At 34.6% G+C, this 19437-nt stretch overlaps 2 protein-coding genes across 2 annotated transcripts; both read right to left on the bottom strand.

The window, feature by feature from the left end:
• Positions 1-5557: 5557 nt before the first annotated feature.
• LOC123548092 (neuroglobin-like) lies at positions 5558-6544 on the bottom strand. Its single transcript, XM_045335326.2, has one exon. The coding sequence runs from the start codon at positions 6260-6262 to the stop codon at positions 5693-5695; it is 570 nt and encodes a 189-aa protein (XP_045191261.2). The 5' UTR covers positions 6263-6544; the 3' UTR covers positions 5558-5692.
• Positions 6545-16126: 9582 nt separating this feature from the next.
• LOC123546286 (globin C, coelomic-like) lies at positions 16127-17360 on the bottom strand. Its single transcript, XM_045332483.2, has one exon. It carries the CDS (start codon positions 16725-16727, stop codon positions 16170-16172), a length of 558 nt encoding a protein of 185 aa, XP_045188418.2. The 5' UTR covers positions 16728-17360; the 3' UTR covers positions 16127-16169.
• Positions 17361-19437: the final 2077 nt, after the last annotated feature.

Below are 19437 nucleotides of genomic sequence, written 5' to 3'. Positions count from 1 at the left end.
ACGAAGGCGGCATACAATGGCACATTTTTGAAGTGTTTGCAAATCAAAAACAAAAGTCGACTTATTTGAGAGAAATGATCAGTTAACAGAAATGTCTTGTGTACAGAATGTAGCATTTTAACTCTAATTCATGCTATTGTTCATACATACAAACATGTGTATATTATGCCTCTAGTTTTATTCATACCTAAGATTTGAAAGTTGGGAATATTTTATATATGAAACTCTTGAACGTGTAAATGTATCAAAAGTATAAGACATAGAGGATACAATTACAAAGAAATCGTGGCATATATGTATATATGTTTTACCTCTCATAAGATTCCTACCTTTTCACTGCATAAAAGGTGGTCACGTGGTGATCTCCTATATTTCTGTGGAGTATCAGCAGATTTTCATAATATTCAGAATGTTTATTTTCAGTCTTTATGTAAAGTTGAATATTTTTGTCTATAAAAATGTAAACAAAGATTTTATTTACGCGAAAACTGAAAACTGCAAAATCACCCCACATTCGTAACGATACACAAGTAAAACCCCAGTCATTTAATGGAAGGTTGATACAGATATTGTGTAGAAAATGGGTAACCAGTGATTTTAATATTTGCATTTTTGCATCTATGACCTGTCAGTTGGAGTCCTATTCCGATTGATTTTTGACGGAGCCACCCAGTTAGTTTGCGTAAGGCCGGTGAATCTGCTTATATACCTGAAATAAAATTAGCGCAAATATAACAACGATACTATTGTGTAAATTGTTTTGAACAGTATATTCATATACCTTACATAAAAGGTACCTCTGTAGGACATACATTTCGAACTAGAGTTAAAATGAAAAGTTCATATTAGATATTTAACATTTATAGCATAATGATTAAAACACACTTTCAGAAATGGCTACTGAAATTGAACGAACATCTGAGCGCACAAGACTTGTGTCTATGTAGATAATTACTGTAAAAGATGTAGAGAAACAATCGTTAAAAGCTATTTTTACATGTTTGTTGTCTTATAATTAAAGTTTTCGCCATGTTTCACGCATTTAAGAGCACCAATACTTTCATATGTCTTTCAAATCATATATTTAAGAAGCATATGCAACGCGTCTGTTACTGACGACAAAATACTCCTAGTTAACAATCACTTCCTGCACATTCATTAGTAAGTCTTTCACGTTAAAGTGTGTCGTTGGCGCCAGTAAACTAGTTTATACACCACAGTAGTTTTTTAGCCTCTGATCGTTCAAAGGCGGTTCCCTGCTGTATTCTTTGTACATGTTCGTTTGTGTCTGTTTATTACAGTACTCCTATGATGTCATTATTGCAGTGTGTTAATATGTGTGGTATATATGTTCTGGGTAGTTGTGGACGTGTTTACATTTTCACATACCTACATTTTCTTGTCGAGTACTGTGTGGGCGGCAGCTCTGTTGGACTTTTGTCATTGTGATTTTAGTGTATTTGTTCTTTTAATTTCTTCTCAAGTCATCTTTCTAAATAATAATGTCTGTCAGCATTTATAATTAAATCAAATGACAATAAATGACTTTCTTTGAAACACGGAGCTGAATATCACCTCTAATTATGTTTCAGTTCCATTTCCAGCGTAATTGCCTTTTACATTCTTGACAGCTTCCGATAGGAAAACGATAGTAGTTTAAGAAAAAATGACAAGAAATAAAAGTGTTTACTATATCTATGTTGCATTTTATATTCTCAGAGAGACGTTTGGACGACAAAATCCAGCACCTGCTTATACAAACAAATATAAATAAAATCTATAAAAAGAGTCAATGCTATAAAGAAAATCAATAGTCAAATCGGGTTAAATGAATCTGTTCTAAAGAGGTAAATTAATAAATAAATAATCCCAAAAAAAGAGAGATAAATATCAAACAGGGAATGCCACGTTCCAAAAACGCAGCCTCCCAAACGCAGCTTAAACTGGTTTATGGTGCACACCCAACCTCACTCTTACCTCCACCATGTTCCAAAGTCACGGGACAGTGTAAATAAAAGTAATCCCTGTCAGGTGAATCTGCAACACACGCAATGGAAACAAAAGGCACTCCCCACATTCCCCAGGATCGACTTAAGCGGAACTGAGTTAAAGGGCAAGAAAGTATAAATCGAAGCCCTGAAAGGACTGATAGCCAGCGCTAATTAAGTGATATTTCAACCGATACACCATTTCTTTGTGTATAGATCGGTCATGATTTGAACAATGTTAATGTTGGTAGAAGTCCACTAGACAATGCTACATACCAAATATCTAAGCTCTGTGCATTGTGGTTCAAGACAAGAAGATGTTTAAAGGTTTTCCCTATACAACTCTTAAGTTTGCACCAGGGTGGAGCCAATTTCAACCCTAACTCTAACCCTAGAGCGGAGTGATTCCGAATGTGAATATAAAGTTCATGATTATTCTAGAATCCGTTGCTGTTTGTTTTTGTGGTTTAAAATAGTAGTCCTCAGTTGCTCACACAATACCAAGATTATAAAAAATAAATATGGGACTATTATTTTACACGTTTTGAATATTTGTGTGATGCAGTCACATAGAAACAGAAGGAAAACTCGAATGACGCGAGGTTGAAACTTGGTAGTTGATGTAGAGCTATAAGCAGTTGCTAATGCACTGGCTAAATACGGACAAAGTAAAACAAAATATGAAAGAAGAAATACAGTAGTCATGTTTATGTAATTCTATACAAATTGGACTACCAGTGCTGCAAGAAACTTTTATTTGATTAAATATTTGCGCTGAAACAACACCTCGGAAACTAAAATAAAAACGTAATAGTACTGGCTGTCGAGGTTCAGATCTTCATAAAACAAGTGCAAAATGTTTGTGTCACAGGAGATCCTGAACAAAACAGTGTTTTCAGTACCTTAAAATAAATTATTCAATCTACTGCTCCATATGAGCGGGTGAAAGTTTAAGGAAATCCATTAAAATCATTCTCAAAAATGTCTTTCAGAGTTAAAATATTGTTAAGCACACTCCAAGTTTGTTTTTCCAACATTACCTTAGATGCACGTATATAACGATTATTTGAAAATTCACAATTACAGTGTACATTAAAATAGAAAAAGTGGAAATTCACAGGTCGCTCAACACGACAAAACGAAAATGTTGCAGGCTCGGTTTGATTGAGCCTGTTCATGGACGGTAGTGGAAATGCATGCCACCGTCCACGCCCTCTAGCCCCGTGTTGAGCAGAACTCAACATTTACACATGCTAAAAGTACAAAAAACAATTTAGAGACATCCGCAGATGTTTTCAAATGGCGGTGCACATGGAACCTTCAACAATCCTATAAATTGCGATTTCTTGTCAAAGACAAATTTTGAAAGCAAACATTACATTCCTACGAAATGAAACGAAGGTGAAATATTTTTGCTATTGTAGAAAGAACTAAACTACCCTTTTGGAAACGCTATTACACGTTTAATAGTTTCTTGAAACAAAAAGATATGAACTTCTGCCAAAATGTCCTTTGATTGTGACAATTTTCAACAATAACTGATTGTTTTGTAACGAAAATGAGCATCAGGGTTAGAAATGTCCTTCAGCAAAATACGTTGTACAAAGCTTGAGATGAAGATAGGTAAGTCTATCATAATTCCAAACGCCCCTGTTTGTATTACAAATTCTTCGAATTTATGTAATTTCTCATAAATACAACGTGATTAACAATAGTGTAACTGCCGATGTGCCGACATAAGATTAACGTAAGCAGTAATCATAATCAGATGTAATCAATTACATTTTGGTAATGCAAAATCGAGGATAATTGCTTACTTTAATTAATTTTCGATTACAAATAGCAGTTATCGTAGTCGAACACAATGAAATGTAATCGATTACTTTTCACGATCCCCGGGCGAGACGTATGTTCTCCATGACGATTTGAAAATTACATCATTCGTTTTCGACCTCTGATTCATGTAGGAAAGTTGGCAGTTACTTGCGGAGAACAGATTTGTATTGGTACAGAAACGAGGAACACTGGTACGGTTAACTGCAGGTCGTTACATAATGAAATACTGTTGAAGAACAGCGTTGAACCCCAAAACAATTAAGTGTTATGTTTTCATAGTTACTGTAAAATTGACTGTAGGTGGTCCGGTGGTCTAGTGGTAACACTCTTGACTGTCAATCCAAAGGTCCGGGGTTCGAATCCCGGTCCAGGCACTGGAAATTTCTGAGTTGCTCTTGAGCGTCTTCCATCTAACTAAGAGGCCTGTACTGGTTCTTCCCAGGAAAGACGGCTTAGTGGCTACTTGTAGCAGTGAGAGCAATACCCTAGTTTACAGTGCTGTCACGCCGTAGACTTGTGACATTATACTTACACCGGGCTGACCAGTCCTAGAACTATCCTCTTAATGCTGAGCGCCAAGCGAGGAAGCTACTAGTACCATTTTTCACGTCTTTGGTATGTCAAGGTCACTATTGAAATTTAAGTAAAATTAGCTCCTAAATGCCTCGAAACATTTTTAGTCCCAACACTGTTGCCAACAGCGAACACTAACAAAGTTTTCCACCGGTAGGGGACTTCTGTATTGGCACTGCAATACTCGGTCACTAGTTTAATTTGCGATAAGTTGTCATGTGAGTCAGTAAACGACATTTCAAGAAGTTCAACAGAAACAAAGAATTTTCCTTTAAAAGAAGTTTTGACCACTTTTCTTATTATGATGCGTCTTTACTTGTCTATCAATAATGATTTACCTTTCTACCTTTCGGAAACAGTAAACAGCAAATAGTATTTTTATTTAAAGACTTAATCGTGCAGGAAACATAGCCACCACACGAGATTGAATATTGGAACTAAAATTGACGACAGTGAAGACATAGTTTTTCAAGGAAATGATTGCTGGATGGCATGTGTCCATTAGAGAAAATTGTACTTGGTCATATACCATAATTTTGTTTGACGTGACTGAAATAAAACTATTGTTAGCTCAAATGATATTATGTTTGTATCTTTATTTTCTCGGGACAGTGTGTCATTGTCCTTATTTTATACATAGCTCTAATTTTATCGGGTACTTAATTGTTTAAATACTTTGGTGACTGATAAAACAAACTGTTATCAACACTTCTATCAATATGTCTTTAAGCAAACTAAAGTACAAGAACTTGCCTATGCAAACGTTATTTATTTTCATCAATGCATTTTCATTTCTTATTAGGTAAAACACAAGAAAGAGACAACACATAAAAGTGGCTGTAAACAAAGTTTGCCTTTGCTAGTAACTAATTGGTTTGTACTACTAGATTTATACATAAATCTAGATTTATAGTACTTGCGATATATAATTACAAAATATCAATAAATATTTTAGACAGAAAATCTCTACTTCAGTTTGTATGCATATCTATTAAGAAGCAGAATTTCTTTTCAGTTTGTTTAATTCTTGCATACCAAAATAAATGGATATAATTATTATTCTAAAACATTAAAACAACGCATACTAGGTAAAATATGTGGTTCAGACCTTCCAACACAGTCTTGGCCATCCGGAATATTGTACCGTACAGGCACTGAAAATAGTGATGTTATCTAGAAAGACGACCTGTATAAGCAAATAAAATTTATAATGTCGCCACTTTTGCAACCGCCGATGAATAATATACAAGTAGATACTCGTGTTGATTTTGAAAATGATGATGGATTTGACAAATCTATTGGCTTTCCTTCGAGGAGTAACCTTCTTTAAGCTTTTCCATCATGTAGACAAATACGTGACTCCAAGTGTCCGATACTTCCGGTGTGAAATTTTCTCTCATGCATAGTTCCCACCGCCACATTAGCGCATCGTAAAATATTTCAAAATATTCCGGTTTGAATCCAGAGTAGTGTTTATGTTGTTGTCCAAGAACGAACAATACTTCCCTAAGTTTTTCCTGCTTGTCATCACTCTCATCTAAACAATTTACAGCAGCCCCTATTGCGCTCATGAATCGCGTTCCATGTCCCCTGATCACCTGGTTCCGTGTTAATTCCGAATGTCGAATGTTTTCCACATTAAACAGTTCCTTAGTTTCAGGACATGTTTCAAATATCCTTAGAAACACTTGTAGACCATTTCCAGGGATGTCTTTTGCCATATATCCCCATGTTGATTTAATAATCCGTTTCTCATTTTCCGTCAGGCCTGTTTGTGGAGCTAGTGTCACTGTAAGCTTAGGCTGTGATATCTTAATGTTACTGCACGATGTTTTCAAAACTGTTACAGAATTCGCACAACCCATGTCACCGATATTTACGAAACACTTGAATTACTCCATTGTGTAAATTTTTCACTTTTTTAGCTCACGTGCATTTCAACTGAGGCAAATAAAAAATTTTCCTTTCGTTTCTATTTCTTCATCTTATACATCCATTTTACTTTATGGTCAAGATACTACGCTATGTAATTTCCCTTAATCACTTCCGAAAATAAAATTCGCACTTTTAAAAGTAAATTTTCCGATACCAGTTTCTTCAGTAGTAAGTTTTTGTTGACAGGGATCATCTTATTCATTCAATTCACTTCGCTACAATACCTAACCAATATGCTTTAAAACTCATATTTTTTTCTCGAGCGTAGCAACCTTAGACTGATTGAAAAAAAATGATATAAAATTCCAATACTGTTTGTTGTGTTACAAATATATTGTTCCTACGGCTCTAAGCTATTGAGTTATTGGTTTGTAAAGCACGTACATGTTCTGCTTCTTCCGAGGTAACTTTGAACAGTGATTTGCTTTAAACTTTAGCCTGCTGGAGGTAAGTGATTCTGTCTTTGCGACCGGTGCAGACCAAGATCAGTCTGATCATGATCTGCACTGTTTGTTATTCAGTCAGTAAATTTTCAGTGAACACACCTTTGATTCATGAATGGTACTGCTCTAACTGAATGATGGACCAGATTATCTTATACATTTAGCAGGCTAAATGTTAAGTAGTATATTGCTTTTAAGATACTTTTGAATAGTAATTTAACAGGCTATTTATATTATACAAAATTCTGATACAAGATACAAATGTTGACATTACAACATTGCAACAATAGCTATTGACCGCAATAATATGATTTCTTTACATAATACATAGCATATTAATAAGGACGACGTTTTGCATCAGGAACGTATGATCGTGAGATTGCAAAGAAACAATCGAGAGAGAATTGACTTTGCTTAATTTGTATTTGTGAAACAGTGTCAATGTATGTGTATCATGTGAGAATTTGCAGTTCAAACAACGAATTCAAATTGCACGAGAAAACAAAAAGTCAAAAAGTACAGCCATGAGCAAGATACATATATTTATCATTTTGATCAAGAATTATACTTTACAAACATTTGGGTTAATTGCATATAATTCTTAGAATAAACGAACATCAACAATTTCATGGAACTTTTATTCCAATATTACTTTGTTTTGCAAAATGACAATATAAGATGCAAGTCTTTTAGACTGTATCACTACAGTACGCTTGGTGTGTTTCAGTATTATAGATACAGTATTGCACAAATAAAACACGATAAATTATAAAGCTAATACAAAATTGCTATGGTTTATAACCTTTATACGTTCATCCTTATTAAAACGACAAACATCTGTCATAAAATCTGCATAAGAAATACTTTTATTTATTTATTTCAGCACTGATATTTTAGCAATATACATGTTTTTTACCTAAATGATTTTAAGCGATGTTTCCAATTTAATTTCTTAAAAATATGACATTTTCGTGTCGATTCGCCATTTCCGTCACTCTTTATTCATAGGAAAATACAATGTAATATTATGTCCGATATTACCTGTGTAAACTTTTCCCCAATGAAAAGTCCCCACCACCACAAATGTGTATATAATTCCATGTTGATTTTACAACTTTTGTTTAATCTTTGCCTAGTTTATGTCACAATAAACCCATGATCTGAATGCAGAACTCGTACAACCCGTATTTCCTACTTTACTAAGATATTGTATGATTTCGATAATGATTGTCTCCTTAGTATGAAAAAAGATTTAAATAAATTAACAAAAGTGGCAGACTGTCACAAAATACGCCCGTCATCGAATTTGGCCTAATTCAAGGGCCATAATCCAAGAGTGCCTGGGGCGATTTGGCTGGTTACAAAACTTGGCCGAGATATTATGCCCACAAACATTGTCAGCAGGTTTGGTGAAGATCGGATGAAAACTGTTCGACTTCGAGAGCGGACAAGGCTAAATTCGCGGTTTTTCGAGTAATTCAAGGGACATAATTCAAGAGTGCCTGGGTGATTTTGCTGGTTATCGAACTTGACCGAGATATTATGCCCACAAATATTGCCACCAAGTTTGGTGAAGATCGGATGAAAACTGTTTGACTTAGAGGGCGGACAAGGCTAAAGTTGCAAATTTTTAGTAATTAATGGGCCATAACTCAGGAGTGCCTGGGGCGATTTTGCTGGTTATCGGACTTGGCAGAGATATTATGCTCACAAACATTGTTACCACGTTTAGTGAAGATTTGATAAAAATGTTTGACTTAGAGGGCGGTCAAGGGTAAATTTGCAGATTTTGAGTAATTCAAGGGCCATAACTCAAGAGTGCCTGGGGTGATTTTGCTGGTTATCGAACTTGGCCGAGATATTATGCTCACAAACAGTGTCACCAAGTAAATTTTCTTATTCGCTTTCCAAATAAATGTTAAACGGTTTTATTTTTGAGGCAATGATATCCTGACGTCTGTCATGTGTTTTTTCTATACTTACAGATTTTGCTATTCAAGTAGTATACTAAGAAAACGGTACCAGGGCATTTCATAGCAATCATAATTCTGAACATATTGATGATAATGGTAGGGAATTCCAAAGTCAATGACAACATACCCCTGGAGACTTTGTAGTTCAAACAAGCGCTAATGGAAGGTTATGCTAATCAAGCGGTAGATCATGTTGTTCAATATGTGATATTACAATGGTATGAATCAGGATAGAATTCTTCTCAAGCAAATTGACCCAAGCAAGAATTGCGTATTTTCGTCGTTACTGTATGATCGGACACTGTTATGATACATATGTTCATTTTCCTCTTAATAAAGGTAAAAACACATTTTATGCACATTTTTCAGAATCATCATGTCCATTCAGAATTTTATTCATAGAATACTAATTGACTGCATACCATAATTTTGCGTACACACATACTTGTCATAGCGAGCCCACAATTTTGATCGTCTGTGAACGATATAATACTTTTTAGCTATATTTGAAAAGCGGTCGACTTGCATGAAAAGATTACGGTGTGATCCACCAAAACGTATGAGGGATTTTCGCAACTTGCGTTTTCATTTTGAAAGACTCGGACATTAATTCTGTATACATGTAGTTTAAAAGGTTTCCAGAGATGGTAGTTCGATGTTTTTGAATGTAATGACAAAATATTTTCCCTACGTACATTTCTGGCTCATGACAAATAGAATCTGTACAAAATTCCTTTGGAAGCAAAGATCAAAACCAAGAAACATTATTGAGCCGTGCCATGAGAAAATCAACATAGTGCATTTGCGACCAGCATGGATCCAGACTAGCCTGCGCATCCGCGCAGTCTGGTCAGGATCCATGCTGTTCTCTAATAGTTTCTCTAATTGCAATAGGCTTTGAAAGCGAAACCCACTATGTTGGTTTTCTCATGACGCGACTCAATTATAGCACAATCTGTTTGACTGAGTTTGTTCGTGAGAGGTAATGAAATGTGCAGCACTCCTCACATCCCCTTAGCACCGGCTTAAACGGAATTCTATTACAGTAAAATAAATGTTCTCCATGATCGTAAAGAACCAGTAAGTATAACAACACTGAGTCCAAGTACGGGGAGACTTTTTACAGCTGCCATACGGCACTGAAAGACAGCTCTTATGAGAGTTAATACATTTTATGAAAAAATCCTTTGGAAGAATAGAATGCAACCAAGAAACATAATAGCACATTCTGTTCACGAGAGGTATGAAATCTGCAAAACCCCTCACGCCCTTAGCTTGAAACGTTGCTTTGATGCTAACTATGATGTCACGAAAGTTATTACATTAATCAATTCACAAGTAAAGTTGAATTTGATATTTGAAAAAGAAAACACTTGTGACCAAAATGGCTGAAATTTGCAATGGAACATATCCCCACCATTAAACTCGGTTTTCTTTTAAATTTTTATTTCAGAATTCAACATATTTTTTTTTAAATCCTAATACAACCTTCGGATTTCTTTAGAATGAACAATAATATAAATGGTATTTTAATATTACAACAAAAATAAAGAATAAAAGGTGGCCGAATCAGTATGTATTTTCTCTTGAACATATTGTCAGCGACAACAGAAACGTTGAAATTACTTTTACTTGCGAGACTGAAAACTCACAGATTCAATATATGACTGGTATATGACAAATCCAAAACCACAAAAGCAATTAATTATAAAATGGAATTTTATTGTTATTAAAATGACATTTCCAGATATACATCAAGATTCACGTTTAATAACTGAAACAAATATGTTGGATAATGGCTAACCTTTTTCCCTATGGATTGCCATGAGCTACTACCCAACGGTTTTTATTATGCTATTTCAGATTCATGTGGTAAGGAAAATAGGTCAGTGCTATATGAATTGACGACATCAAAAATGTTTTGACCTGAAAAAAAAGTTATTATAATCTTGATTAACTTTAGCGCCCTCTTTGTCACCAATACTTAATGTACTCAATAAAGAATTTTTAAAATAAGAATTGTATTTTTGAAAGAGATGTTAAAATGGGTGATAAAATAGCGAGCATAAAAAATGTATATTTTATTAATGCATTTGTAGGATATTTGATAAACGCTAAATGCGGGCGCTTTCAGAATTTCTAAAAATTAAGGATGCAGTGATTAGTGATAAGTAATGAGACACTTTTCGGAACAATTTTTAATGGCATTGAATCACTCCTGTATATACTCTATACTCTGCTGCCAGCTTCGAAATACAAAGTAGGTTTTACTAGCGTTTACTAGTACAATACGATATAATTTTATGAATACAATAATCAATATGTGTGTTCGAGTTTAACGTTTTTTTCCACAAATTTTTCAGTCATATAAACGACGGTGTCTACTTGCAGCAGTGAGTACTATGCCCCAACGATAACTTGATATTTACAAACATGACTATAAATAGATTAAAATGGAACATAGGGAATTCAACATTTTTCTAACATGTTACAATCTAAATATTTCTAGATTTTGTACCAATTACGAATTAGCTCAGTGGTAAAGCATACTGTTCATGTTCAACAGATCTTTTGCCGTGTGGGTTCGAAACTCAGCATCGACATTTAATTTTTATTTCACTTTTGCATAAAAAATTAGATTCCTTCATGAGCTCTGTGACAACACGTCAGAGAGGTATCTACTGCGGTATGGCAGTTTATAATATATCAAAGATGATATTGATTAAATGCATGCACTTACGCCATGCAAATAATGAACATACTTTTGTGTTATATAAAGACATAATATACACATACAACCCACCAAAGAAACAAGCAAAAATACGGAAGCAAAAATGAAAACGAACAGGAAAAACAAAACAAAAATCTGAAAAAAAAAAACTCATGAGAATTCGAACCCATAAAACGATTCCATTATATGCAGTTGTTTGTCTGCACTTTACCCAACTGAGCTATGTTGCCATATACACAGTGGATATATAAAATGAAAGAAATACTAATATATGCTTGTCAAGTAATGTGCGAGCATTGAATTGTTATTACATCAGTTATCATGAATTAGACTCGTCCTCGCGTTTCGGCGGGAATCACGTTATCATTGGAGATTAGTACAATGCCCAACTTTATAGTGCTGTCTCACTGGAATGACACGTGACATGATATCCCACCCAGTCACATTATACTGACACTATGCTGACCAGTCCTAGCACTATCCTCTTAATGCTGAGCGCCAAGCGAGGAAGCTACTAGTACCATTTTTAACATCTATGGTATGACGCGGCCAAGGATCGAACCCACGACCTCCCGCACTCGAAGCGGGCGCTCTACCACTAGCCTACCGAGGTGGTCACAATAACCAATAAGCTAAATACTTAAATAAATTGCGGCAGTGAACCTGTAATAGCACTCGGCAATTTCCGTGCGTTTACGTATCTACGTTAAACAATGCGGTAGTCTTCAGTCGTAAATTGTAGCCGCTCGACACGCACATAGAGAAGGCTGATAAAACACGGAAGTTAACGTATTTTAATGATTTTTATTACGGGTCCATTGTCTTAAATACTGACATTTTAGTAACTTCAATACTGCTAATCGTGCCGTAGTTTCATAACATTTGGATATTCAATCGATTGAGAAGTCCACTGTATATCAAATGTGAGGTTGACATTGTACAATTTTATAAAACGTACTCGTATTCTATCCAAAAAATGAGCTTACTACATCGTATACTGCGATTGTTGAGCCATCATATCCTGTCCATTGTCATTTCCCTTTCGGTTCCGAAACGATATCCTGCCATAATGTATCGCCAAATCATTTTATGAGAGGACTCAATAAATCATAATTTCTTACGTTCGTTTTGTTTGCTGATTGATAACTTACAAATGGAAGTAAATACTTAAATCTTGAAAGATGTAGTCTGTCTGCAAATGGCTACATGGGGATATCAAGTTTCAGATAATAAATGAGTGAATAAATGATAAATCGAGAATAACAGGCTATGGCTTTTGTTATCAATGGTATCATATCAAGACTGATATCGGCTGGAAAGGGTGAGGTTTTCTTTTGAGAAGCAAAAATATGTTGTTTTTTTCATCCGCTTTTGAAACATCTGGACGAAACAATACTGCAGCAATGTTGATTTTAATTTAGAAATTGCTTATTGACTTCTGAAATTCTAATAAAAAATAGCAATAAATTAAATTACTACCTGCGTAAAAATAAAACATCATTCTCTTTAATAAATCAGAACCTGCTTTATTTCCACATTATTTAAACATTTGAATCAGACAGCTATATGTCCAAAGCGCTGAACATTTCACTTCCAGACTCAGTCAGAGAGACTTTAATCCCTAAAATTACGCTGTTCTATGAAATAAAATAAACGTAAACACGTTTGCATCTACTTAATTAAAAATAAACGCCTAGAATTAGACATTAATTAAGAATGCACAGTAAATATATCGTCTCAAGTGTATAAAAACAAAGAAAAATATCAAACTGGGAATGCCACGCACCAAAAACGTAGCCTCCTCAAAACGAAACCCCCAGCACGCAGACGCGTGCACCACACACACATACACACATACCCAACGCCAACACATAAGGACAAAACGAACAACACACGTACACAAAGCCAACACATAAGACGAAACGAACAAAGGAGCACAGTGGGGCACCGCCTTGGAACGGTCAGTGGCAAAAACACCAAACAACCTTCCAACAATCGACCCATGTAAACATTGTGATGTCATTTCTTACACAATGACGTCATTAAGTGCTTTTGTTTCTTCGATACTACTAGCTGAGATTATAGGATAAGTTTAGAAAAAGTATTTGATTTCCGTCTTCTGGCCTGTTCCGTCGGGCCCTTGAGGGTGTTTCCCTTGTTGCTCTGTCTTCTGCAAAGGCATTGAGTACATGCGTTTTAGGTTCTTAAGGATTGCATTTTTATATTATATCTACAAGGGCATCTTTGTGTTTTACATTACATACCTTCTGTTGCCTTTACGTATGTTAGGGTTTCACCTGGCGGGAATTACTTTTATTTACACTGTCTTGTGACTTTGGAACATGGTGGGGGTAAGAGTGAGGTTAGGTGCACCATAAACCGGTTTAAGTTCACCAGTGGTGGTTTTGCCACTGACCGTTCCAAGGCGGTGCCCCACTGTGTTCCTGTATTTGTTTGTTTTGTCCTTTGTGTTCATGTTTGTGTATTGTGTGCAAGAATTGTTCGTGTGTGTCTTTGGGGAGGCTGTGTTTTTTGAACGTGGCTTTCCCTGTTGGATATTCTTCCTTGTTTTTTACATTATTAAAACTGGACTCTGTAATAAAACTGACTTTGGAATGGAACTGATGTAAAAACCAGTCTGTCAATATGGGCGGGAATAATTTTTGTAATTGACATTGTAACAGCAAATATTAGCCGTTATGGGGAAGTTTACAAAGTAGTTGCTTGATAAATATCTTTATTGTTAAAATGTCTTTTCCTGATCAATAATCGATTCATACCTTATCAAGTAATGTATGTTCTGTAAATAGACTAACAATACTATTTTGTTTGTGGGTTTTCATACAAATCCGTCAGACAGGCCGAATTCGTAAATAATAGTAATTTTACAAATCTTTTTCATCTAAATATTGAAAACAGAAGTCCGTGACAAAACTAAAATCTTTCATAAATGTGTGTGTGTGTGTGTGTGTGTTCGGGTTTAACGTCTTTTTCAACAATTTTTCAGTCATATAAACGACGGTTTCATAAATGGAATTAATGCGCATATAGACATCATGTCTCGCTCCAAAATACATTTGCAAAGATATCCCATGATACCCCAGCATATGCAGTCATGTCAATGATACACGCTGTATTATCATAAAGCAGACGAAATTAAATATACACATATATGAATTCAAAGTTTAAATTATGGATTACAGCAGGTGAATCGGGAAATGAGTGTCAAACTGTCATTATTGACTATACAGATTAGTGCTCAGGAATGTTATCCAAATTATTTACATAAAGTGGAATTCCAACACTTTTAAGTTTTCAGCTTCAGTGGTACTAGTCTGCCGCAATACATTTCACAAGCAATGGATAATTGCATTCACCAAATAACAACAGTTTTAACGAAGGAAATTTGTTACCTTCGACTTCCACGCGTACTCAACAGCCCTATATAATTTATATACATATTGTAGCTTTAATACCACAATTTAATCCTTATTTTTATTATAGTTTTGTTGTCTCTTTTGTTTCGCATTAATTTACGTAATAACATACATAACAAAAAGACTCACCGTTTTTTGAGAATACAAATGCAAGTTCATAATTACAACAGGACATCATGTCAGTTGCTTGTTTGTTGGATGTTTTCAAAACAGCTTAATACTCTCGAGTTATTTGTTTTATTTTACTTTTCTGAAAATGAAGATAAATATGTGTATTGAGTTTTGTGTCAAATTTCCCCTGTCAGGATATAGACAGGGAGTTTTGGGTTTATTTTTTAACTGTTGTTGTTGCTGTTGTTGTAACTAAAACAAACATGAACATTTTAGCTGTTTCATTTTTTTTTCATTACAAACAGCTTTGTTTTTGGTCTTGTTTTTGTTCAAATTGTTGTATTGGAATGTAAACCGCATTTAAAATCAAAACTAAATCAAATGTGACAATAGCTCCTTCTTGTTTACTAGTTAATATAAAAGTATATTAATTCAACCAGTTCAAGATAGAAGCATTTGACAGGAGCACAGCTTCGGATGAATTTTTCAGCGTATATTTTAAAGATATGTTTGTATCTAGCTTTTATTAATTTTTTATTTTCATTCATTTTCTTTACAGGGTTAAATTAGTGCATTTAAAACCTATTGTCTGTCGTAATATTCTGTATAACAAAATAATTGAAAATATGTTGTTTTTTTTTTCATTTCGCCTTTTGAATCTTCAATTTTCGAAAAAGATTTGTGATATGTTGAGTATAGTATACTAAACATGCCATATAAACTATTTTAAATACAATACGCCAAAATATAACCACTTGTGGAGTCCTCTAACACTTTATCATGTTGACCGTAAGTAAAATTATGTTAACTTTAAGTATTTTCAAAGCGATATTGTTTATACTGGCACTCCGAAATATGGGTATCTTTTCTTTCATTTGAATCTGTTTATTTTGGATACAAAACATTTACGAGAAAACTCCATTCACTATATGTAAAATTTACATGTATAAAGTACTCAGATATATTTTTCATAAGCACTTAAATTATTATAATTAATATCTGTTTACATTTAGCATAATCAAATATTTTTGTACTTGTTTTGCATGTCAGTCAATCAATCATTTTATTCATGACAATTATGCTAATAGTTATCCGTATTGCCTTTGTACAATGATTACGGATATATTGATCTGCTGACTTTTCTATGAGAAATAGCCCTCTTTGAGATTTTCCATCATGTAGACAAATACGTGACTCCAAGTGTCTGATACTTCCGACGTAAAATTGTCTCCAATGCATAGTTCCCATTGCCACATTAGCGCGTCGTAAAATATTTCAGAATATTCCGCTTTAAATCCAGAGTAGTCTTTATGTTGTTGTCCAAGAACAAATAACACTTCTCTTAGTTTTTCCTGCTTGTCACCACTCTCATCTAAACAATTTACAGCAGCCCATATTGCACTTATAAACCGAGCCCCATGTCCCCTGATCACCTGGTTACGTGTTAATTCTATATGTTGACTGTTTTCCACATGAAAAAGTTCTTTAGTTTCAGGACATGTTTCAAATATCCTTAGAAACACTCGAAGACCGTTTTCAGAAATGTCCTTCGTCATATGGTGCCATGTTGATTTGACAATCCGTTTCTCATTTTCCGTCAGGTCCATTTGTGGTCCTAGTTTTATTGTAAGCGTTGGCTGGTCTGTTTCAATGTTACTGCACGATGTTTTCGAAACTTTTACAGAATTTGTGCAACCCATATTACTCTCTCAAGTATTAAGTTAAAATTTGTATATATTTTATCACCGGAAAGTGTCACTTCTTTAGAGTTATTGCTTGCTTAAACAAGTAGAGCATTTTACTTTTTATTCATCCACTTTACTCCACTTTACTCTTTCGCAACTACCTCGAAAAGATAATATGATAAGCAAATGTTTTGCTCTGCTTTTTAGAAAGCTATTTGCTTAAGACTTGTTATTTCTCCGGCCACGAAACCATGATCGTTTTCCTATCAGTGATTATCTTTTTCGTCTATTTCATTGTTTAGAATACATAGCCAACATGTTTCAATATATTCACTTTTTTCTCGCTTATATCACCGTTATACTTATCAAAACAATAATACGAAATTCCAATACAGTCTTTTTGCCAATTAAGTTCTTCCTTCATACTGTCTGCTATTGCGTTATTGGTTTGTAAAGCACGTTCTACTTCATGCTCTGAATAATCATTTAAGACTGTGAACCCTTAATGAAAAAAAAACAACGTTTATCCGTGCGAGTACGTATTGCCCGTAAATTATGCGATATCAGTGTCCTTCGGTCGTTTTTCACAGGTAATAAAGTAGTAAATAAATTTTCTATATGTTCTATATAAAATTAACAAACTTTTGAAAGCTGTAACACAAAATTAATTAATAGCCTTATGCTCATAAATGACCACCAGTAAACCACATAAAACACCAAGAAAAGTAGTGGCCTTGTATCTTCTAAGAGAGATGTTTTGTCTGACAGGTCAACACTATAGAATATCTTCCAAACTGACAGCTAAAATGTGGGTATGAACTTAAGTGTAATAAGGTTTGTTTACATTTCCATAAATGCAAACATTCTCATTGAAAATACTACTAAAAAAAGTAAAGTATAGGACTGGTCCAAAATGAAATAAAAACAGGAACTGGCTTCCATAAAACATGCAAATGTCACGTTTATTTTGAGAAAATGAGGATGTTTTTCTTTCTGCCATTATCTGACTAGCCCGGAAATGCTTCTTGATTACCTATTTAGTACCATTACACCTATAAAACAACAAATGAATGCTAAAATCGTATACGATACGAATAATACATACTCGAACGGAACTTGACGAGTAAGTGTCCATTACCATGATGACGGAGGTAGAATAGAGATGGTGTGCGGACGAGATAATTGGTGCTAATTATCTGTGATACGAGTACCACATTAAGTTCCTTGCTGTGATCCTTTCAGAATCGTATGAGGGATGTCTATGGCGTACCATTTGGGTCGAAAGTTTCCAGATACCACAGGTAGTAATAAAATAATACCTGCTGGTACAATTTCATACCTGCGGGTATATATTGAAAATGTACCCACGGGTATATAAATTGTACCTGCGGGTATAAATTATACCTGCAGATATAAAATTATACCCGCAGGTATAAAATTATATCCGCAGGTACAATTATTATACCCGTGGGTATAAAATTTTATCTTGCCTCCTACAAAATTCTTGCATTTCTATTGGTCAATAGACGTCACGTGGAGACAGGATATATTCCATATCCTGCAGGTACATTTCAGATATGATTTTGATTAAAAACAAAATGGCTGCCGCATCGCTAGCGTAATTGAATCAAGTCAGATTATAAGCTCCAGCTATAGATATCGTTGCCGAGATAAAAGATTCAGTGTTTTCTTGCCCTTCTATTTTTTCCTATCTAAAATAGACTAAATTAGGTTCGTGAAATTGGTGGAAATAGAAGAACAGTAACTCTGACCGCGATTGCCAGGTTGAAATATTGTTTTTGTTAAATCATCGTAAAGCAAAGGAATTAACGCATTTGTAAGACAGCAGTGTGTTGAAGAATCATTTAATCTACCTGCAAGATAAAGGAAATTACAGGAAATGGGACGAAAGCCGAAGTTTTAAGACATTTCTGACATCGTGTAATCTGATAATTTTTCGAAAGGATGAACCATAAAAGTTTTTCAAAACCAGTTCATAACCTGTATAAATGACCTTCTTTGTTTTGTGATTCAGTCAAAATACAGTTCACTTTGCATTTTATGGTTGGTGTTAATCAACTACAATCAAGGCATGATGACCAGAAAAGATTGAATGAATTCAGTCTGCGCTGCAACTGTAAGTAGCTTTATTAATATAAAAATTATGTCAATTACAGCGAGGATGTAAAAGGTAGTCGGCAAGATAAAATCGTTACACTGTTTGTTGGTGACAGGATACGGGATATACGCTGTCTCGAAAATCCAATATCATGCCACCAACAAGCAGTGTAACTAATAATACATGCGGGTATAAATTATACCTGCAGGTATAAAATTATACCCACATGTACAATTATTATACCTGCGGATATAATTTTTATACTTGCAGGTACAATTTTTATACAACATACAACATAATTAATAATACCCGCAGGTATAAAATTATACCCGCAGGTACAATTTTTATACCCGTGGGTACATTTTCAATATCTACCCGCAGGTATAATTTTATTACTAACTGTGGTATCTTGAAACTTTCGACCAAAATGGTACGCCATAGATGTCACCACAGATACTTAATTATACTTCTTGCACACTTTATTATCACAATCCTTGAACACTGTAAGATGTGTATTGGATGTCAAATGACATGTTTTGTAATCGCAAAATGTCCCAATACCGGATTCCTCCGACCGTTTATCAGCTGACAAAACATACATGTAAA

Source organism: Mercenaria mercenaria, chromosome 9, assembly GCF_021730395.1.
Source record: "Mercenaria mercenaria strain notata chromosome 9, MADL_Memer_1, whole genome shotgun sequence".
Classification (NCBI taxonomy): Eukaryota; Metazoa; Mollusca; class Bivalvia; order Venerida; family Veneridae; genus Mercenaria; species Mercenaria mercenaria.
Note: the sequence above shows the minus strand (reverse complement) of the source record. Positions and strands in the feature narration are given on the sequence as shown.